The 24,351-nt window shown below is 34.8% G+C and overlaps 1 protein-coding gene across 1 annotated transcript in view; it reads left to right on the plus strand.

Annotated features, from left to right (window-relative positions):
- LOC143227557 (ATP-dependent RNA helicase TDRD9-like) overlaps window positions 1-24,351 on the plus strand; it is a 104,644-nt gene that overhangs the window by 78,021 nt on the left and 2,272 nt on the right. Inside the window, exons 13-19 of the mRNA XM_076458989.1 lie at window positions 14,284-14,341; window positions 15,632-15,736; window positions 15,858-15,910; window positions 15,943-15,954; window positions 20,224-20,355; window positions 22,277-22,439; window positions 24,083-24,146. Coding sequence (XP_076315104.1) covers window positions 14,284-14,341; window positions 15,632-15,736; window positions 15,858-15,910; window positions 15,943-15,954; window positions 20,224-20,355; window positions 22,277-22,439; window positions 24,083-24,146 — 587 coding nt within the window. The remainder of the gene's footprint in view (window positions 1-14,283; window positions 14,342-15,631; window positions 15,737-15,857; window positions 15,911-15,942; window positions 15,955-20,223; window positions 20,356-22,276; window positions 22,440-24,082; window positions 24,147-24,351) is intronic.

The following is a 24,351-nucleotide window of genomic DNA, read 5'->3' on the forward strand; positions in this document are numbered from 1 at the left end:
GTAATTTGTATGTTTTGATTATTTTTTTCAATTTCAGTTTAAAACTTTTGTTTGGCTATGAAAGGAGTGATAAAAATTAGTGGATATTTTGAGGATAGGTTCTGTTTTTGTTTTTTAATGTTCATATGATAAAGTTGTAAGAAACTGGGAGACAACTTTGTAATATCTTATAAATTTTAGAAAATTTTGATTAAAGACAGAAGTAGTGAGAACAGATAGGCAATGGTTAGAAGCTATTGAACAAGGTTATGTTTGAAGGAGTTTGGCACAAAACTGTTTGAATGAACATATAAGCCAATGTTTTTTTTTTTATGGTAAATAGATAAGGCAAAAAAATTTTGCTTACTTGGATGTGCATTGTTTTCTTTCATCTCATTAATACATCATCTATATAATACTTGTTTGTAATAGAGGTGCAATTATGTGATTTTGTTTAATAATTATTATTTTATCAAATCTATAAATTATTATAATATTTGTGTGAAATGTATTATAAATATTTCACAAATCTGTTGTTTTAGGGTTAACTAATGTTTCATTTACAAACCAAAAACTTGACATTGTGACCGACCAAGAACTGTAAATGATATGAATTCTTTGTGAACTAACTTAGGTGGTGCTTGTGTACAGATAAAATATTAATCCACTTGTCAAAGTGTGCACGTCTTTATCTTTTACAGAGTTAGGTTCAAAATTAAATCACACTACTTTATTATCAATATATATTGGTAATGTTGGCATCACAGTGTGGCTAATAAATCAAATTTTAATATTATATTCATTCGTAGTTTTAAAAATGAAATACTTGAATAATTCTTCACTCTTTCTTTGTTTCAGGATCAAAACTTTGTTTCCTAGGTCTTACCCATTTTCTAGTTTATTTAATACAGGTCTCTGAAGCATGAAGTTTAATGTTAATTGCTCATTGTAACATAGATAAGATTGAGGCAAAGTCTAATTTTTATAACCTTGTTTGTTTAAAAAGACATAAACTAGATAATCAAACCCATTTGATTGACCCACCTGTCAACTTTTCTTTTTTATAAATTGTCAGTAATTTGCTCTGCCTTTCTTTTGATAAGTCATTTCTAACTAATAGTGAGACAGTTTTAATCCATTAAATGCTGTGTTTTCAGTACAGAAAAACAGCTTTAATCCATTAAATGCTGTGTTTTCAGTACAGAAAGACAGCTTTAATCCATTAAATGGTGTGTTTTTGGAACAGAAAGACACCTTTAATCCATTAAATGTTGTGTTTTCAGAACAGAAAGACACCTTTAATCCATTAAATGCTGTGTTTTCAGTACAGAAAAACAGCTTTAATCCATTAAATGCTGTGTTTTCAGTACAGAAAGACAGCTTTAATCCATTAAATGGTGTGTTTTTGGAACAGAAAGACACCTTTAATCCATTAAATGTTGTGTTTTCAGAACAGAAAGACACCTTTAATCCATTAAATGTTGTGTTTTCAGAACAGAAAGACACCTTTAATCCATTAAATGCTGTGTTTTCAGTACAGAAAGACAGCTTTAATCCATTAAATGGCGTGTTTTTGGAACAGAAAGACAGCTTTAATCCATTAAATGGCGTGTTTTTGGAACAGAAAGACAGCTTTAATCCATTAAATGGCGTGTTTTTGGAACAGAAAGACAGCTTTAATCCATTAAATGCTGTGTTTTTGGAACAGAAAGACAGCTTTAATCCATTAAATGCTGTGTTTTTGGAACAGAAAGACAGCTTTAATCCATTAAATGCTGTGTTTTTGGAACAGAAAGACAGCTTTAATCCATTAAATGCTGTGTTTTTGGAACAGAAAGACAGCTTTAATCTATTAAATGCTGTGTTTTTGGAACAGAAAGACAGCTTTAATCCATTAAATGCTGTGTTTTCAGTACAGAAAGACAGCTTTAATCCATTAAATGCTGTGTTTTCAGTACAGAAAGACAGCTTTAATCCATTAAATGCTGTGTTTTTGGAACAGAAAGACAGCTTTAATCCATTAAATGCTGTGTTTTTGGAACAGAAAGACAGCTTTAATCCATTAAATGCTGTGTTTTCAGTACATAATATTGGCTGTGGTTTCTTCAGTTTCTAACATAATGCTCAGGGTGAGAAAGTTATAGAATCATTTTAAGGATTTTGTAGATAAATTATGACAGTTACATGGCATTGGTTTGTGTATGTTATTATTCTGTATTTTTAGATGCATTATTTATGTACAAATATCTAGTGTGATAGTACCATCATTATAAAAAACAAAAGTAGGCTTAAATTCATTAGCAACCAATAGCATGTAAGCGGAAGATGAAAGGTAATTACTATATTTTTTGTTTTTCATGTAAATGTTTTATTTATTTTCACAAAGGTAACCAAAATGCAGAAAAATAGAAACTTGAGCTCAGATAATGAAATGAGGTAATGGCAAAAAATAATGATAAAAATTATTCACAGGGTATGCTCATGTGTCTCATGTAATATGGTAATGTGAGCAATGTGCTTTGTAAGTTATTTACAACTAATGTGGCAGGATTATTAGCTAGATGTGAATGAAAGGGTAATAAATGATTTAAAATAGCTAAACAACTGATATTTATGATATACAAAATGTAACTCTAACTTAGATTTATTTCATGTTTTTTATAGTGCTTACAAAATCAGACAAATTGAGAGTGAAAAAACACATTTGATATTGTGAGTACAGTCACAGACAAATCTTTAATAAAAAATATATAATTAAAAGATTTATTTTTTACAAAATACTTATTATTATTGAAAGCTTGCTGAAGTTAAAGGTACACATGCTGTATTGAAGGTTACAGTATGGAAACTGGGTTAAAAGATTTGTCACATCACCTGACCCCATATATAAAGAATAAATAAACTTTATTGTGCAATTTTTCAATATTGTGTGTGTGTGTGTGTGTGTGTGTGTGGTTTTACTGTTTTGAATGTTTTGTAAACTAAATTACACAGCATTTATGTGGAGATAAAGTGAAAACAACTTTATTGTTCAGTATCTTAACATTGTGTATTTTTATTGTGTTTAATAGTTTTTGTTTACTATTTATTTCCAATACAGTACTAATCTCCTCTCACAAAATTAGCTATCTTTGTTCAGTGTTGCCCTGTATATGTGATTTTCTCTACACATTCCACAAGCCTTTTGCTCCTCCCTTTTGGAATTTAAATATTTCAACATGTTTCTAATGCAAACCATCACGCATCACTTCACCATAAGAAGTGTGACGTGGTCACGTGACTCTCTCTATACTTTTCTTCGAAACTGTTGCTTCTTGTTTGGCAGCACTTGTATTCAGGTGTGCTTCTTGTATGGCAGCACTTGTATTCAGGTGTGCTTCTTGTTTGGCAGCACTTGTATTCAGGTGTGCTTCTTGTTTGGCAGCACTTGTATTCAGGTGTGCTTCTTTGTTTGGCAGCACTTGTATTCAGGTGTGCTTCTTGTTTTGGCAGCACTTGTATTCAGGTGTGCTTCTTGTTTGGCAGCACTTGTATTCAGGTGTGCTTCTTGTTTGGCAGCACTTGTATTCAGGTGTGCTTCTTGTTTGGCAGCACTTGTATTCAGGTGTGCTTCTTGTTTGGCAGCACTTGTATTCAGGTGTGCTTCTTGTTTGGCAGCACTTGTATTCAGGTGTGCTTCTTGTTTTGCAGCACTTGTATTCAGGTGTCCTTCTTGTTTGGCAGCACTTGTATTCAGGTGTGCTTCTTGTTTGGCAGCACTTGTATTCAGGTGTGCTTCTTGTTTGGCAGCACTTGTATTCAGGTGTGCTTCTTGTTTGGCAGCACTTGTATTCAGGTGTGCTTTTGTTTGGCAGCACTTGTATTCAGGTGTGCTTCTTGTTTGGCAGCACTTGTATTCAGGTGTGCTTCTTGTTTGGCAGCACTTGTATTCAGGTGTGCTTCTTGTTTGGCAGCACTTGTATTCAGGTGTGCTTCTTGTTTGGCAGCACTTGTATTCAGGTGTGCTTCTTGTTTGGCAGCACTTGTATTCAGGTGTCCTTCTTGTATGGCAGCACTTGTATTCAGGTGTGCTTCTTGTTTGGCAGCACTTGTATTCAGGTGTGCTTCTTGTTTGGCAGCACTTGTATTCAGGTGTGCTTCTTGTTTGGCAGCACTTGTATTCAGGTGTGCTTCTTGTTTGGCAGCACTTGTATTCAGGTGTGCTTCTTGTATGGCAGCACTTGTATTCAGGTGTGCTTCTTGTTTGGCAGCACTTGTATTCAGGTGTGCTTCTTGTTTGGCAGCACTTGTATTCAGGTGTGCTTCTTGTTTGTTTCACGATCCCTGTACAGCTTAAGTTTTCTTACAAGTTGGTTTTCTTTAATTTATTTAGCTTTCATTCAGACAGTTACTTCACTTCCAAATTTTTATCAGTCATATTATTCTTTTACACCACTAGATTTTGACAGATTCTTCTTCACTGTCAATTCTAAAGTTCACGTTACCTTTCTAGGAGTCACACCAGACTAGTGTACTCTTCTCAGGTCTGAAGTGAGAGTAGTCTGATGATGTGTTTATTTGTGTTTATCTGCTGGGAGATTGAATTGAATGTTACAAGACCCAGCCTTTGTCTCTGGACTTTGCCTCAGTTCCTCCCAAACAGGCTAAGCCTCTTCAGACTGACAAGGACCTAGCTGATACGTATTGTTTTCCTCCCTTTCCTGGTATATGAGCTAATGTTGATTAATTTGCCTTACAATTAAATGATGGGATTAGGATGCCTTACCCTACCCATCGGCTGCTTGCCTTACCCTACCCATCGGCTGCTTGCCTTACCCTACCCATCGGCTGCTTGCCTTACCCTACCCATCGGCTGCTTGCCTTACCCTACCCATCAGCTGCTTGCCTTACCCTACCCATCGGCTGCATGCCTTACCCTACCCATCGGCTGCATGCCTTACCCTACCCATTGGCTGCATGCCTTATCCTACCCATAGGCTGCATACTTACCCTTTAGATCACTTCATGCTGACTGTTCCTTTTTTTTAAAACCCTCAGTGTGGATTAAGAAATGCTTAACCTCAAAATTACAAGAACCGATACACAATTTGAAACAGGAATCCGTCAAAAAATCATCCATACTGGACTATACATTCCTTGGGACTCAGCACGTGAAACAAAACAAAAACTCAACATACAAAGAAACCAAATAAACAGCCATAAAACTATGCTCACCAGATAAAATTAATGACAAATTAGACACAATAAAACAATACTTCATCAACATCAATAAGACTCCTCCACAAACTCTAGAAAACATTATACCCACACTCCTAGATAAGAAGCAAAATCAAATAACAAAGGTAAATATATCCCACGAATTAAAACTCACGAAACCATATACTGCTGTATACCATATATTCCCAACATCAGAAAGATAAAACATTTGGCAATAACTAATAACAAAATATGACATTCTAGTTAATACCAAATTTATTCAAAAACCAGGCACAAAACTGAGGTCTATACTATGTAAAAACTACACTGACAAACACCACACCAACATTATTTATAAAATACAATGTGATAACTGCCACGACTTCTATACTGGAGAAACAAGTATAAAAATGGAAACCAGATTCAAAGAACATAAAAAGTCACCTTCACACGTTTTCGAACACTGCAAGTCAAATAAACACAACATAACCATAGAAAACACTCAAATACTAAATAAAGAAACAAACATAAACAAATACAAAATTAAAGAAGCCTTACTTATACAACAACTCAAGCCCAGAAGAACATTTTATACCTACATTAATAAATATATCCAACATCTAAGCATGCCCTCCACATTCCTACACTTATTTACACAACCACCTTCAAACGTGGTCAGCTACTAGTCAGTAACCCTTTCTTTCTTTGTGAACCTGACGATGAACAAAGAAGGTTGAAACGTTGTTCACTCCTCCACATAGTGCCTTCTCTACTCGTACTAGCTGTTTGTAAAAATATAATTTTCTCTACAAGTGGGTTTTCTCATCATCATAGATTGCTGTCTACCACTTTATCTTGGACATATGCTGCTGCAATTTGTTCCACTACTGCAGCACTAGTGCAGATGGATCTCTCTGTGCATCCAAAAAATTCATTCTCAAACCAAATGAAAAGTCTTCTGACTTCCATCATTAAAATAGTTGATGAATCAGCTTCAACACCCATCTCTGTCTCTACCATACATTCCAGCAAATCCCAAGATTCACTTTATTTGTTTTCTGGTACAGGCATTTCCTCGGGTACATCATCTTCTCCCACCCCAAGATCCAAAACGATCATTCATTCACATCGCCAGTTGCTGGAATCCTCTTCAAACAGCAAAGACATGCTCACTTGACCCAGGGCAGGATCCATGGAGGTCAATAGAGCTCCTTTGAATAAAGACAGTAAAGAAAAATAACATGGTTGTAAACAGAAGGGTTGTCCACCCAGTTCGCCTATACATAAATAAAAATGGCCACCTTAATACAATAGAACTGTCGATGTTTGTTATCTGGATCACATCAAAATCACTAATTGCTTCCTATCATCCTGTATGTCTTTCCTTACAGGAAACATTTCTGAAAGCTGCTGATACAGTCACCTTTCAGCAGTTTTCTTTGTACAGAAATGACAGGCTGTGTGATGGATGAGTGCATGGAGGTGTGACACTGCTGGTTAATCAGCATGTTCCCACCCTGTCTTTGCCACTGGCACACCCTTGGAGCCATCCGTGTTTCCTTGGGTCACACCATCACTGTTTGTTCTTTCTACCTGTCGCTTGGAAAGACATATGATCAGTCAGACCTTGATGCTCTCATTAAACAGTTGCCATCTCCATTTTTAATCCTGGGGGACTTTAATGGACATCATCCCCTCTAGGGAGATGTTGATATTTGTAAGAGGGGTTGCTCCATAGAGTATGTGCTCTCTGATCACAACCTTTTTCTTTTCAGTACTGGTTCTTCTACTTATTCTCACGCACCTAGTTAGTCCTTTACTGTTATTGATCTCTCAGTTTGCTTTCCTTCATTATTCTCCTATTTTTCATGGAGGGTTGACAATAATCCATGAGGCTGTGATCATTTTCCTGTAATTTTGAGAGTGACTGGCCATGGTAAATGCCGCCTGACCAGCGTGCTCAGGTGGAAGCTAGATTATGCAAACTGGCTCTCATTCACTGCTCTCACAGAACTTGATCTTGTGTAAGCCATCAATAGACTACTGAATTATACAAGCAGCTGCTCAATGTATTTTGAAAAGCTCAACACATTTTTCACAATATCCTCGTCCATGGTGGAATCCTGCCTGCCAAATGGAATGAAAGGCTCAAAAACAGGCCTGGGATACTTTTCTTGAGTATCCCACACTCTCGCAACTGCATTGCTTTCCAGCAAGCCTGTGCACATGCTCAGTGGGTAAGACATCAAAGCCAGAAGGAATCTTGGATTAAGTTCACAACCAGCATATCCTCTACTGTCAGTTCCAAAGTCATATGGGACAAGACTCTAAAGGTCAGTGGAAATATAATTCTGTTCCCCTCCCGATCTTGCTTTTTGATGGGCAAGAAGTAGCTGATAACTGGAGCATTGCCGATAATTTAGGTGAAAGCTTTTGCCGAGTAGCTAGCACTTCTGCTTCTTCCTCCACTTTCTTAGCCATCAACCTCTTTCCTTTCAAGCTGATCATCTCTATATCTATAATCATCCTTTTTATGCTGGTGGAATTCAAACTGGCCCTTCATCGTTCTGGTAGTACATCTGTTGGGCTTGATGATGTACACTATGAAATGCTATGCCATCTATCTCCTGCTTCTCTTGCTATTCTTCTGACTGTTTTTAACTGGATCTGGCAGGAGGACGTTTATCCTGTTTCCTGGTGCCCGGTTATTGTTCTAACTTTCTCTAAGCCTGGGAAGTATCCCAAGATTCCTTCAAATTACTGTCCAATTGTATTGATGAGCTGTCTCTGTAAGACCTTAGAGAGGATGGTTAATACTCGTCTTGTTTGGTTCCTTGAATCAAACAACCTCCTCTCATTCACCCAGTGTGTGTTTCAATGACAGAACTCCACTCTGGACCACCTCATTTGACTTGAAACATCAATCAGAGAAGCCTTTCTCAAACAACAACATCTTGTATCAATATTCATTAATCATAGAGAAGGCTTATGATACAACATGGAGGTATGGTAATTTGTGTGACCTCCATGTGGGTTATGTGCCCATTCGCCCATTTTCATTAAGTATTTGTTAATAGACAGGAGATTTCAAGTTTGTGTGGGTTTGTCACTTCCCCGTTCTATTCTACAGGAACTTGGAGTCCTTCATGGCTGTGTTTTGAGTGTCACACTTTTCAGTATAAGGATAATGCCATCACTGAACAACTCCCTCTTACTTTTGCAAATGGACTCTATGTCAAAGACTTTCACATTTCATGTCAGTCATCAAACATGAGGTATATTTAGCGGCAGCTACAGACTGCCCTCAGTCGTTTACTCAAGTGGACCACAGCAAACGGCTTTAACTTCTTTCTCTGTAAATTTGTTTGGGTGCACTTTTGATACCAACGAGGTATTCACCCTCATCCTGAACTCCATATCGCCATATCGGTGAAGTTGTGCTGCCTGTGGTCCCTGAGACAAAGTTCTCGGGGCTTATCTTTGACTGTAAGCTGACCTTTATACTCCACATAAAGCAGCTATGGATCAAATGTACAAGAGCACTGAACATCCTCTGTGCCCTCTCTTCTACCACTTGGGGAGCAGACTGATGTTTTATGCTAAAGATATATGCACTCTTATTCGATTGAAACTCTACTATGGATGACTGGTTTATGGCTTTGCCAGGACCTCATCCTCAAAGAGGCTGGATCCCATTCATCATCAAGAACTTTAGCTCTCTACTGGAGCTTTCTGCACTTCCCCAGTTCAGAGCTTATACATTGCCTCATGAACCTTCTTTGCACCTCTGCTTTTTCCAATTGTCTTTACTGTATGCTTTGAAACTTGCTCCTTACCAAAGCATCCCATCTGGGGTTGTGTTTTCCCTTCTTCGGTGGGCCATATTTTTTGGAACAGACAATCTGCCATTACTCCTCTTGGCCTTCATATTCAGGTGCAGTTGGATGAATTGGGTCTGCCCTTGGATAACATTGCTGTATCCACTGGTCAGCCCATCCCACCATGGCTTCTTACAGTCCCCAAATATGGCCTGCCTTTTAGTCATCTGAAAAAAGCAGACACTCCCAATTGGAAATACTGTCTCTTATTTGCTGAACATCTTTTGAACCATCCTTCCATTCCTGTTTATACAGTTGACTGTGTTGGCTCTGTCATGGTTTGGTATGGTTAGGTGGTTGCGTGCAAAATCCCTTCTACAGTTTCTGTGTTCACTGCTGAACTGTACACCATTTCTCTTGCCCTGGATCACGTAGAAGCTGAGCAGTACTCAAACTGCACTATTTATACTGACTTACTTAGTTCTCTACTGGCCCTGGAATCCAATCCCGTTAGTTAGTTCACACCCTATTCTCACCGATATTCAAAATTGCCCATTTATTGTATTCAGATCTGATTTTGCATATGTTGTTTCTCTGTTATTGGTATCTTTTAGGTCATCATTTGATTTTGGTTCGGGTCCATTTACCATTGATTCATTATTTGGGATTTAGGTATAGCTCCATTTTTGTGGCAATACAGTTTTTACACATTCCAAGTAAACCAGAAACACAAATGTCATTGGTTCAATAACAATCTATCCTTATCAGTATTGTTGCACATCTCTGTCAGAGCCACATGTGCCAGCTTTTGCCATTTCCCATCCTCCTCCTTCCCAACCCTCACCTGTATCCTCTTCTTTTTTCGTGATGCATCTCATGTTGCTGGAGGTACTAGTAACGACCCAGTGGCCTCTGCTTTGTGGATGCTTGGCTTGCCAATTTTCTTCACTACTGGTGTTCTTTCATTGAAGATCAAGAAATTCTTCAGGTTTTCCCAGAAGGATTTGTGTTCCTTTTCTTTCCCTACATCTCACCTTTCTCTGTTCTTTCTCTTCTCATTGGGATCCTGTGACCAGGCAGTGTCTTTTGGAAACAGTTTGGGAATTGCTGTTTCATCATGCCACTGAACCTGTTCTCCATTCTACAACAGGTTTTCCTTTAAAACTTTAGTTTTTCCCAAGAATAAAGAGGACTGGAGGTAGGTCATAGATTTATCTTTCCTCAACAACTTTGTTTATTTGCCCTGGTTTACAATGGAGTCTTTTCTCACACTGAAGTGGGTGTTTTTTGTTTTGTTTGGTTTATGGATGTCCAAAATGGATGTTGCCAACACTTATTTCCATGTACCTTTATCACCTCATTCTCATCCTTATTTTGTGTTTCTTCATCTGTGGGTATTTTACCAATTTTGAGCCCTACCATTCAAGCTTATGTTTTCTGTCAGATGGTCCAAGCATTTGCTCAACATCTTCATGTTTTAAAGCTGGATTTTACTGTTACATGGTTGATGACTTCTTTGACTGCTTCTGAACCAGAGTCAGCCAGCTGTACTTGACAGCTCCTTTCAGTACCTTTATGAGTGTACTGGTTAATAAAACTGGAGAAGTCCTTTCTCAGCCTTACTTAATGTCTAATCCATTTGGTGATTCTTTTTTGGCACTTGCATCAGTTGGACCCAGCCTTTTCCTTTAAGATTTTGTTCTATGAAATTGTTATTTCTCAACACCCTCTTGGTCCTATCACTTACTACTCACGAGGCTCTATTGTTTCAATGACATCTCTGGTCCCTGTTGGTCATGTCCATATGAAATCTCTTTCGGGGGCTCTTCAAGATCATAGGAACCTTGCACAGGTTCCTCTTTCTACTTCCATTACCCTTTTTTTTAACCTGCAAAATGATTTTCATTGGTGGTTGGACAAGACGTACTTCAGCAGGTATGTCACTCTAGTCTGGATCTACATCTTTTATGGACATCTCTGCAGTGTTTGTGTACATGGTTCAGCTATCAGAAGGCTTTGGGTTGTTGGTCTGTGGACAAAAGTGCTTTGCATATCAACATTCTCAAACTTCTAGTTGTACAATGGCCGTTGAGTGACCTGATTGAGGGAATCTATGTTTTGATGTTGAATCTCTTTTACTGGGTCTACGTGCATCATATAATTTTTTTGTGTCATGTGCCAGGTGCTTTCAATCTTGTTTTGGATTGTCTTTCCCACTCTGACTGGATATATCTTATGGAGAGGTCCTTAGATCACCTTGTTTCAGAAAGCTTTGCAGTTACTGGCATTCTCCCCAAGTGGATGCATTTGCTGCAAGCCTCAATCACAAATTATCTCTCTTTTGGTTACCAGTCCCTTATCCTCAGGCTCTGGCAATCAGTGTTTTTAGCCAAGACTGGTCCCACAAGTATCCATGTTTATCCTTCTATTCCTATCATATTGCTCCATTAGGTTATTCTCTCCTTCATACCACTCATTGTTATATTCTTCTGATTGCTTGTTTGTCAACTGTGGCTTCTGTAGTTATAGCAGTTGCTAATCTTCCATTGTGCCCTTTCTCCTTCCTCACCCTTGGTTTGTGTAATATTCTGTATCTTCATGTGTGTTTTTTATCTGGTCCTTGACAAGGACATCTGGTTTCTCCCATCATGCCACTTTCCTTTTAGTTGATTCCATATGCCTTTTTTCCCTAGAGGTGCATAAGCAAAAATATGTGTTCTGCAGTTGGTCTATGATTTGGGGACTTCCTGCTGATCAACCTATTGTGACTAGGGTGGTAGAATTTCTCATATGGTTGTTTGACCAGTGGTCCTTAGTCTCGCCAGTTGTGGGCTGTAGGGTGAATTTATCCCATACCTTTTGTTTTTTATGAGATTATAGAGTTTTTACGTTACCTGTCCTTATTATGGTCATATTTTTTTCTGGGTGATTTACCCTCTCAAGCAAACTACCCTTCTGGATTGGGTGGGATGTTTATGTGATATTCCATTCCCTCTTTTACCTCCATTTGAACCATTTTCTTCATGTTACATGTTTCAACCTTCCTAAAGACCTATCTTCTTCTATTAGCCTGTAGACATTGATGGTCAGATTTGTTTGCTCTCAATATTTCACATACACTTTATCATCCTATATCCTTTATCTGGTTTGTTTCTTACCCAAAAGACCTGGACAGCTTGGGAGGGTATCTTCTCCTTTATACTCTTTTCCTTCCTTCACTTAGCATCTTTACCCTCAAGTGGATCCAGATAGGCTTCTGTGTCCAGTCAGGGCTCTTTATTGTTATATGTATGGCTTTCTGTAGTGTTACCTGTTCCCAACTCTCTGTCCCCAGCAATTCTTCCTCACTTCATAATCTTTCACCTTCAACCCTTACTAATTGGTCAGAGTTTGATCTGATTGGCTTATTCTTCTTTGTCTTCCTTGTTTCAGAATTTGTTCTGGGTGTCTTTTCATCAGATTAGACACCTAACCTTTTCTTCACTTCTTTGTAAGAAATTCTATAATCAGGCAGGTGGACTACCAGTTTATTCGCCTCATTATCTTCATCGCCATGATTTCTTCTTTATTGGGTTTTGTCTTTCACATGTGGTCATTCTTCAGACTTTGGTGTGACTCTGACTGATAAGTTTCTGTTCATACTTGATTACTGATTACCACTTTCCAGTTCAAACTGCTGTTCTACTGTGGAGATACTCTACTAGATGGGTTCCACCATTCAGTGCAAAGCAGGGTGGTGGTGGTGGTGTTCTGTTGGCATAGATGATGTAATGTCTTCCTCTTTGTGATATACAATTATGAACCAGTGATATGTCTAAAAAACATGCAGTTAACCCCTTTGATTGGGAGTCCTTGCATGTGTGTCAGTGTACCCCACAGCTTGATTTTGGATTACCTATCTTCCTCCCTTAATATCTGTGTTGTGAATCACAGATGCAATATGTGAAATTGTTACAGTCCTGTTCTTCTGGTTCTCCCTTGTCCTATCCTAATATGGAGATGTTATTGCAGTTTGGATGGTTCTGGTAAATTTCTGGTTGGTGGAGTTTGTTGCATGAAATAGACATGCTTTTGATATCAGATGAGTCAGCACTAATATTTAAGGCATATCTGGAAGACTGCATGATTCTCATACTCCTGGTCTCTAGTTTAAGGTGAAATGGTGTGATCTTCATTCTATCCCCTTGTCAATGTCAGTTCTTAGCAGCTTGGGTTTTGGATGCACTTTACTTATCAAGTATGGTTTGTTCTGTCAGAGCCACTCTACCCCTGAGGGCACGCCCATTGTTTTACTCATTTTCTATTTGTGGAATTGAGTTTTATTTATTATATATGATTCAGAATACAATTCTGACACTGTTCTCTCCCTAAGTAGAATACGATTCTGACACTGTTCTCTCCCTAAGTAGAATACGATTCTGACACTGTTCTCTCCTAAGTAGAATACGATTTTGACACTGTTCTCTCCCTGACACTGTTCTGTTCTCCCCTAAGTAGAATACGATTCTGACACTGTTCTCTCCCTAAGTAGAATACGATTCTGACACTGTTCTCTCCCTAGAATACGATTCTGACACTGTTCTCTCCCTAAGTAGAATACAATTCTGACACTGTTCTCTCCCTAAGTAGAATACAATTCTGACACTGTTCTCTCCCACTTAGATGTGCTCCTCTCCTTTACCTCCCTTCACAATTCACAATAGGGCAGTATATCTGGTTCAGAAGTGGTGGGGTTCCCTCAGTGGTACTTTGAATCTCGCTCTCTCATTTCCAGAAGTATCTTTGGCTGCTTCCAAGAGGTATATTTGTCATTCCTTTGTAATGGTTCCTCTTCTATTCAGTGTGAGATTCTAGCTAATTTTGTGAGAAAGAGGTTAGTACTATATTAGAAGTTATAATTTTGCTATACTAAAACGTATGTCTAATAAGAACTTTACCTACCTTCACACTTCCTATTCTTCCTCTCTATTTTAATTTGGTACTTAGATTTTTTGCCAAGGTTATAGTTTGGTAGAGGAGTATAGAGGGGATCACAGGCATTATGTGTGCATGTTATACTGCTATTGGTGGAGAAGTGACACATTATGGTTTGCAGGAATGACATACTGTAGAGGGTAGCAGAAGGTGTATGGCATGCATATAGAAAAGGTTTGTGTATAGAGGGTAGCAGTGAATGCAAATATTTAATTTTGTTAGAAGGATAAGCACCTATCAGAAATACATCTTCAGTATAAGAAAATTATAACTTCTGTCTCTTTTCAAAGTTGTACTAACTTATCTTCCTCTGTAGATAATTTTGTCAACCAACATTGCTGAGAGCTCAATCACAGTTCCAGACATAAAATATGGTATGTTGTTCCACTTGTATGTTAACTACTGATTTTGTGAAGTTACCATTACCATAACCTATCTCTTTGTATGGCTCCCCTTTGGTTTTCTCTGAAACTTACTTGAATGGACAGCAACTGTCTGTTGTACAAGTGCAAGACAAGAATGTAGGAAAATTAAAGAATCTTTTAATATTATGGTATCACAATAAAACCTTCATTAAACATAGATTCTGGATTAGAGATGAGTAACCTGTGGCTACCATTGGTTGAATCTACAGGAATATGCTCCACCAATCGGATGCAGGGATATAAACCAAACAAACGTTAACGTCCTTCACAATCCACCATGCATGCACACACTGATCTGAAGATGGTAGACCTTCAGAATGTTCTTATGTTTCTATGGTTGACATCCATTCAACTAAATTTCATGCCTTTTGGTTGTTTTGAATGTCATGTTTAAAACTTGTTTCGGAATGTAATTTACCGTTATATTGAAATACAAGGAAGTTTAAATTTCTTCCTAATAAAATTATTTATTTGAATCTGTTTTTTATAATGTCATACTGTTTTATATGGAATAATATTACAGTGTATAGCATGTTTTTATATCTTATAATATTATAATTTTTTTGTTTGTAAAAGTTTGGAAACATTTTCAAGATTGATTTTAAAAGTTTTAGCAGCTTAAACATAAATATTAGTGACCTGTGAAGTAGTTGGTTGCATTTATAGTGTTCTGTTATGTTTGTAGTCTGCAGTGATATGTTCTATTTTGTTAAAGGAGTGAATGTAATGATATCTAACATGGCCACTTGCTTGATATAGGTTTTCTGTAACAAAATTTATTTATTTATATGTTAACCACTGTTCTCTTTAATACTTTAACATTTATTTGAGTGACATAGTTTTTTATTAAAATATGGTATTAATTCCATATAACAGCAATTTGTAACCTTTTCTCTAGTGTTGGGATACAATACCAAAACTGACAGGATATACATGTGTAAATCACAATGGGTTAGCATCTGTTCACTCATATGAGGTTGAGAAATGCTAATATATGATATCACTTACATCTGGTACACAATGGGTTAGCATCTGTTCACTCATATAAGGTTGAGAAATGCTAATGTATATCACATCACTTACATCTGGTACACAATGGGTTAGCATCTGTTCACTCATATGAGGTTGAGAAATGTTAATATGTGATATCACTTACATCTGGTGTAGATAAAAGTATTTTTATCTGTTTTTTTATAATTAGGTATTGACATAATTTTTGTATTGTTTATTTACTTATAGTGATAGATTTCTGCCTCACTAAGACATTATATTGTGACAGAGATACCAACTATTCATGTCTTATGCTAGATTGGGCATCTAAAGCCAGCTGCCGGCAACGATCAGGTCAGTGTATATATTGATTCATTCACTAATTAATTACAATATTTAAATGTCAATTTATTAAGTTAGAAGTTGTGTGATTTGATATAATGTATAATTGTTGTGATTACTATTTTGCTTGTAGGTCGAGCTGGACGAGTACTTGAAGGACGAGTCTACAGAATGGTTCCTTATTCTTTTATGAAAAGGTTTTGAATGAATATGGACAGCCAGAGATGAAAGTAAGCAACAAAAAATTGAATCTTTGTCCATTACATTGATTAGTGTTATATAGATTAATGGATATGATTTATCGCATGAATTACATTGATTCATGTTATATAGATTAATGGATGTGATTTATCCTGTGAATTACATTGATTCTGGTTATGTAGATTAATGTATGTGATTTATTTCATGAATTACATTGCTTCATGTTATGTAGATTAATGGATGCAATTTATCACGTGAATTACATTGATTCATGTTATGTAGATTAATGGATGCAATTTATCACGTGAATTACATTGATTCATGTTATGTAGATTAATGGATGTGATTTATCCCGTGAATTACATTGATTAGTGTTATATAGATTAATGTATGTGATTTATCACGTGATTTACATTGATTCATGTTTTGTAGATTTATGGATGCGAATTATCATGTGAATTACACTGATTAGTGTTATGTATATTAATGGATGTGATTTATCATGTGAATTACATTGATTCATGTTATGTAGATTAATGGATGTAATTTATTTCGTTATGAATTACATTGAATTACATTGATTCATGTTATGTAGATTAATGGATGCAATTTATCACGTGAATTACATTGATTCATGTTATGTAGATTTATGGATGCGATTTATCATGTGAATTACATTGATTAGTGTTATGTAGATTAATGGATGTAATTGAAATGACTGTTAATTTGGTTAATATCATAAAAATAATTTAAATTAATGTTCCTGTTTTACTGTTTGAAACTTAATATTTTATTTAATTTCATCCAGCAGTATTGACTTTAAATAAAGTCATCTGGGATAATAAACAGATCTAAGGTTATTGTTCACTGGTGACACTAATCTATCAACAGATACTGAGGCTATTATCAGATGGTTGTCTAAATATGCCTTTAATCAGTGATGTCGAGAAACCCACTTGTTGAGAAATTTATATGCAAAAATGGCTCGTTTGGGTTGAGATAATATTTTACATAGAAGAGCGAACAACGTTTCGACCTTCTTCGGTCATCATTAGGTTCATAAAGAAAGAGGTAACTGACCGGAAGCTGACCACATGTTTGAAAGGGGTTGTGTAACTGAGTGTCGGAATGTAGAGGGCAGTATTAGATGTTTGAATATATAATTTTATTTATTTTATTATATTAATATAGGTATAAAAGGCCTTTATAGGCCCTCTACATTCCGACACTCAGTTACACAACCCCTTTCAAACATGTGGTCAGCTTCCAGTCAGTTACCTCTTTCTTTGTGAACCTGACGATGACAGAAGAAGGTCGAAACGTTGTTCGCTCTTCTATGTAAAATATTTTCTCAACCCAAACGAGCCATTTTTGCATATAAATATGCCTCTGTTTGTAATTTTTTAATATAATTAATCAGGTATCTACTGTTACTTTTGAATTATGGATATATACACACCTAATAGGGAAAAGTGTGGAAAACAAAAAGTATGTTTTTAATATAATGAATCTTGAATTGTTACTCTCGAATTATGGCTATATACACACCTAATCGGGAAAAGTGTGGAAAACAAAAAGTCTGTTTTTTAATTCACTTGTAAAAAATGGGGCTTAAACACAGCTATCTTGAAACCTTTATGTTAATTGAGTGATGTTTTCTACTTCATCTCTGATTAAGAAAAGGAAAGATTCTCAAACCACACCAGTGACATATAGGGCAATATTTATTGTACAATGAAAATCAAAACATTATCATCATAAGCAAACAGAGTTTGCGAATTAAATTCATGGAAAAGATAACAAACTTAGAACAAAATCTTAACTGGAAATCCAATGAGGGATGAGGAACCTTGAAATATATTAGGTGAATAGTTTTTTAGTTTATGCTGTTCAAACAGTTTAAATGATAAACTGAGGTCACGCAGCATGTCTGTGGACTTAAAGTGCTAGATACCAGGTTTGATACCCATTATGTTGGGCAGAGCACAGTTAGTCCATTGTGTAGCTTAATGCTTAATTACAAAACAAGTAACAATTATGTTAAAAATAACACATCTGAAAAACTGTTAAACAAAAAAGTATACATTTTAATCATGAAAACAACTTCAACTTTATCACAACTTTATGTAAAAAACTTAATTAGAATGTTGAAAAGACATCAACAAATATTATAATGATATAACAGTGAGTTATTAAAATTAAAAGTAATCTAGGAAGTCAAATGCAAACATTTTAATGCTGGAAAAACTGGAAGAGAAGTGAAACTTGGATTTTGGACATCTCAAAGAAAGAAACCACTACTGGTAGCAATTTCAAAATCATTTGAAGAAAATCAGACATCAACAGAAGCAGAATAGTTGAGGCAATACTGATGAAATCATAAAACCAACCTAAGACTTCATTTTATCCACTTTATTTTACTAAACAAGTGTCCATACTCCGTTTTGTCCACTTTATTTTACTAAACAAGTGTCCATACTCATTTTGTCTACTTTATTTTACTAAACAAGTGTCCAGACTCATTTTGTCCACTTTATTTTACTAAACAAGTGTCCATACTCCATTTTTTCCACTTTATTTTACTAAACAAATGTCCACTCCATTTTGTCCACTTTGTTTCACTAAACAAATGTCCATACTCCATTTTGTCCACTTTGTTTCACTAAACAAATGTCCATACTCCATTTTGTCCACTTTGTTTCACTAAACAAATGTCCATACTCCATTTTGTCCACTTTGTTTTACTAAACAAGTGTCCAGATTCCATTGTGTCCACTTTGTTTTACTAAACAAGTGTTCAGACTCCATTTTGTCCACTTTATTTTACTAAACAAGTGTTCAGACTCCATTTTGTCCACTTTATTTTACTAAACAGTGTTCAGACTCCATTTTGTTTACTTATTTTACTAAACAAGTGTCCAGACTCCATTTTGTCCACTATTTTACTAAACAAGTGTCCTTAATAAAGTCACTTTGTCCTTGATATCACGAGCCTTTATGATGTTATCTTCTAAATTCATCTGCATTTTTGAATGCAACTTAACTGGTGATGACTGAACATAATGTGCTGTTAATATTATAGACAGAATTTGCCTGTTGTGTAAAGTACCTGTATTTTATGAGTTAAAACAAGAAAATATACCAGCAACCAAATATTTTTTGTATTTATTGATTTCTTTTAAAAAATCTCACTAATGGTTTATTAATAAGTGTAAGGACTTGTGATGCTAAAAATTTGGTTTTAATACTTGCAGTGGGGACATTACAAAAAGCCCATTGTGTAACTTTGTGATTAAGCACAAACAAACACTTCCCAACTTAGACTTATGTCTATGAAGGAAGTATTGACCTGAACACTAATTAATTGGGCCTCGTTGTTTTTAATGTTGATTAACTTAAGGTGATTTAAACAGTAAAATTTTGTTGAAAGCTTCTGTATGAAATCTAACTTAAAGACTTAAGAGCAAGTAAAATCATTTATTATAATTATTTTTCATTACTAAAAATGTTGGTTGTGTTTTAAAAGTGAATGTTTAACTATAACAAGACATCAGGTAAGTTTAATGAAGTTCAACTAATACAGTAAGCAGTAGAAAAATCCTCATTTATTGAATATTGTTAATTTTTTGAGATTCAAACAATGCCTGCAAATAAAAGAACATTTTATATATTTAAAATAAACTACATTTAATAGATACAAGTTGATCTTGACCAAGAATGATGTTAATCACAGTATTTAATTTAATGAAAATGAAAATATTTTCAATTAATTGCAAATATGAATGTTTGAAGTAGAAATCATGAAATTTTGTTAATAACTTAGTGCCATCTGAAATGCTTGGGCATTATTACTCAAACTCTGAAACTGTTAATTTGATCTTGTATTTGAATTTGTTGTGAATGATCTTGTCTTATTACTTCAAATTGCTGACTTGAAAGTTGTTCATAAAGTAATCCTATGATTTTGTTTTGTTCGAATGAAATTTACTTTGAAGATTTAGAAAATAGAGACAAAAATTGTCTGCAGAAGGCAAACCTGGAGACAAACTTAATGAATTAGAGTTACTGAACTAAACAATAAATAATAAGATGTGTCCTTTTGATCAGTAACTGAAAATCTCTTTGTGTAGGATTTTATATAAGGAAATGAAATGATAAAAATACTAACAATGAAATTTGAAAATAGCTTGTTAGTCAAGAATTATTTTAACTTATTTTATAATTAGCTTCATAATGTGTGAATAAATTAGTGTTAGCTGCAACAGTAGTTGTTGGTTGAAATCATTTGTCTGTTACAGCGTTGCCCCTTGGAACAAGTGGTTCTGATGGCAAAGAAACTGGGTATGGAAGAGCCAAAAGCTGTCCTGGCTCTTGCTTTGGAGCCACCCAACCTAGAAGACATAGAGAGAGCAATTTTGGTTTTAAAAGAGGTATTTAATTATCTTGGAGATGTAATATTCTAACCATGATATTATGTAACAGGAGAGCCTTTGTTATAGTTTTATTATCTTGGAAATGTAATATTGTAACCATGATCTTGTGTAACAGGAAAGCCTTTGTTATAGTTTTATTATCTTAGAAATGAAATATTGTAACCATGATCTTATGTAACAGGATAGCCTTTGTTATAGTCTTATTGCCCGTCTTCAGTTTTAATAAACTCCAGTTCTCACTAGGTACATTAGATACAACTGTTGGTTCCTTTTCTTTTAATCGTACATTAGATACAACTCTTGGTACCTTTTCTTTTAATCGTACATTAGATACAACTGTTGGTACCTTTTCTTTTAATCGTACATTAGATACAACTGTTGGTACCTTTTCTTTTAATCGTACATTAGATGCAACTGTTGGTTCCTTTTCTTTTAATCGTACATTAGATGCAACTGTTGGTTCCTTTTCTTTTAATTGTACATTAGATACAACTGTTGGTACCTTTTCTTTTAATCGTACATTAGATACAACTCTTGGCACCTATTCTTTTAATCGTACATTAGATACAACTCTTGGTACCTTTTCTTTTAATCGTACATTAGATACAACTCTTGGTACCTTTTCTTTTAATCGTACATTAGATACAACTCTTGGTACCTTTTCTTTTAATCGTACATTAGATACAACTGTTGGTTCCTTTTCTTTTAGTCGTACATTAGATACAACTGTTGGTTCCTTTTCTTTTAGTCGTACATTAGATACAACTGTTGGTTCCTTTTCTTTTAGTCGTACATTAGATACAACTGTTGGTTCCTTTTCTTTTAATCGTACATTAGATACAACTCTTGGTTCCTTTTCTTTTAGTTGCACATTAGATACAACTGTTGGTTACATTTTCTTTAATCGTACATTAGATACAACTGTTGGTTCATTTTCTTTAGTCGTACATTAGATACAACTGTTGGTTCCTTTTCTTTAATCGTACATTGGATACAACTGTTGGTTCCTTTTACTTTAATCGCATTGGATACAACTGTTGGTTCCTTTTATTTTAATCGTACATTAGATACAACTGTTGGTTCCTTTTCTTTTAATGCGTGGCATTGGATACAACTGTTGGTACCTTTTCGCTTTAATCGTTACCTTAGATACAACTCTTGGTTCCTTTTCTTTTAATCCTATATTAGATACAACTGTTGGTTCCTCTTTTAATTGTATATTAGATATGACTGTTTGTTTCGTTTGTTTAATCGTACGTTAGTGAGCCCCCTCTAGCATTTACTTAAATATGCTACTGGTTCCCCTGATATCTTTTGTCATGGAAGAGTTATTCCCGTTGGTTCCCTATAATCTTTCATCATTGGTTAGATAATTATGTTGGTTTCTTATTGTATTTTATCATTGGTTAGATATTCACATTGGTATCCTAGTATCTTTTCTCATTGGTTAGATATTCACATTGGTTTCCTAATATCTTTTCTCATTGGTTAGGTACTCATGTTGGTTCCCTAGTATCTTTTTATTATTAGTTAGATACTTGTGTTGGTTTCCTAGCATCTTTTTATCATTGGTTAGATATTCATCTTTGTTTCCTAGTATCTTTTATTTTTGGTTAGATATGTTGATTCCCAATTTATTTTTGTTATGAAAGAGATATTTCTCTTGGTTACCTATTACTTTTAATTATGGGTAAGATAACAATTTGTGCTGTTTTTCTAACCTTCAATTTGTAAAGAACTTCTTTTTTTATAAAAACAATATTGACTGTCAATAAGTAATTGTTTTTGTTGTAGGTGAATATTTTACATAGAAGAGTGAACAAAGTTTCGACCTTCTTCGGTCATCGTCAGGTTTTTGCATATATATTTCTCTACAAGTGGGTTTTTCGACATCACTGAGTAATTGTTTTTGTTGTAGGTGAATGCCCTTTCCACTGTTTCTGAGGGACGCATCTCTCCACATGATGGAGACTTAACATTTATTGGTTCAGTGATGGCTTTGTTACCATTGGATGTCAGACTGAGCAGGCTGATCATGTTGGGTCATGTTTTTGGCTGCTTAAGAGAATGTATCATTATAGGTAATGCCATTGTTATTTTGTGTAATATAGAATGCTTATTTAGTGAATGTTTTATTACTACCCTCTCACTACAGGTGCTTAGGGGTGAAAGGGCATGCCATTATTTGCATTACAAATTGTATTGAACTACTGTTTTATTAATGTATGTCAGTAAGTTTGGTATCAACAAGTCAGTATATTATAATTCAAATTTTAGTATTACACATTAGTTAAATTGTTAATTTAAAAGTAAATATTAAAGAACACATCTAAATATCAGTTTTGAGGGTCATGTGGTATATTTGGTCAGTTTACATTTTATGACACTCATACAGTGCCTGTAGTTTCTTATGAATTAGGAACTCAAATTACTAATATTGACAATCTAAAATATAAAATAAGAAACTCCCATCATTTACTGAGTTATCATTATATTTATCACATCAGCTCTTGTTTTCTCATTTATTTTGGAAGTATTTGTTTACACACTTCCCAGTCTATCTAAAATGTCTAGCCCTAGAAATGCATGTTTTTGGTTGGAGATCAGAGGTAAGATGAAATAGTGATCAGATACTCATGATGTCAGAAAATCACCTCTGTTCAAGAAGTGATGATACCAAATGATAAAAAAACCCTATATCCTGAGAACTTTGAAGGGTGGATCGTTCTTCTTCAGAATAAATTCAGATAAGGTATTTACAGTACTTAACAGTGTTATCCAACATGCCTAGACACTCACTTGAAGACATTAAACTTCTGGGTATAGAGATAAATGTTATGTCTAACTGAAACAAGGAAAGTAAAGAAGCTTATTGGATAACACTGTTAAACACTGTAACACCAAGTGGTATTAATCTCAAACCCAGGTCAGTTTATCTCCACAAGTCTCTCAAAAGATTTCTAAAACTGAATTTGTAATTACACTTACTTTACATTATTAGTGTTATTTTTACTTGTATATCCATATACATATATAGATTTGATTTCCTGTATACTGAGCTACATTATATATACTATTTATATATATATATATATATATATAGGTTTGTTTCCTATATACTGAGCTACATTACTATTTTCTATATATATATAGGTTTGATTTCCTGTATATCAGTCTACATTACTATTTTCTCTATTTCCCACCACCTTTTGCTGTTATTTAATTTTAATTTATTTCTATTATTTATCTTAATTTTATCTTGGTTCTTGTTTTGAAAATAATACAGATGGAAGGTACATTTATCCATCTGCTGATGCAAACTTACCTGGAATTAACTTTTGTGTAAGATTTTCTTCTAACATCTGATGTCATGGTGATTTGTAATTAACTTTTGTATTTTGTTGTGTCATATGGTGAATGTTTTGAGAAAGATACCTTGATATTTGTGGTAAACTAAACTAAAACAAACTTGTCTTTATTACTTCATTTATGTAAATGTTTTATAATAAGTTTGTTTTCATCATTCATAATCATTTTTTTCTCACTTTTGATGTAACTGGTGGTTAGTTGAAGTAAATTGTTTAAGGAATATTTTCATAAAGTGTACAATTTAAATCTTTGGGACTTGGTATGAAAATATTTGATATATTCAATTTTCCTTTATTTTAATATCCTGTAAAAGAGTTATTTGTGATACTTAAAATCTGTTTGTTTCCATTCTCAGCTGCAAGTCTGCATCTTAAGAGCTTTTTCTCTAAGCCTTTTGGAAAACTGCTAGAAGCATACAAGTATGTGTTTTGGATAAAATAGAATAATAAACCTGAAGATTAGGAGTATACTTGAAATATACATACTACTATTCAGTTTTAGAAAATTTAAAATAGAGTGTAAGTTTTGACTGACTGTATAGCTATGACAGGATAATAGATAACTTAAGTTCTGAATGTTCATATGTCACGTGCAAACCTGCACATGAAAATAATGTTTCTGTAA

Source organism: Tachypleus tridentatus, chromosome 9 (assembly GCF_004210375.1).
Source record: "Tachypleus tridentatus isolate NWPU-2018 chromosome 9, ASM421037v1, whole genome shotgun sequence".
Taxonomy (NCBI): domain Eukaryota; kingdom Metazoa; phylum Arthropoda; class Merostomata; order Xiphosura; family Limulidae; genus Tachypleus; species Tachypleus tridentatus.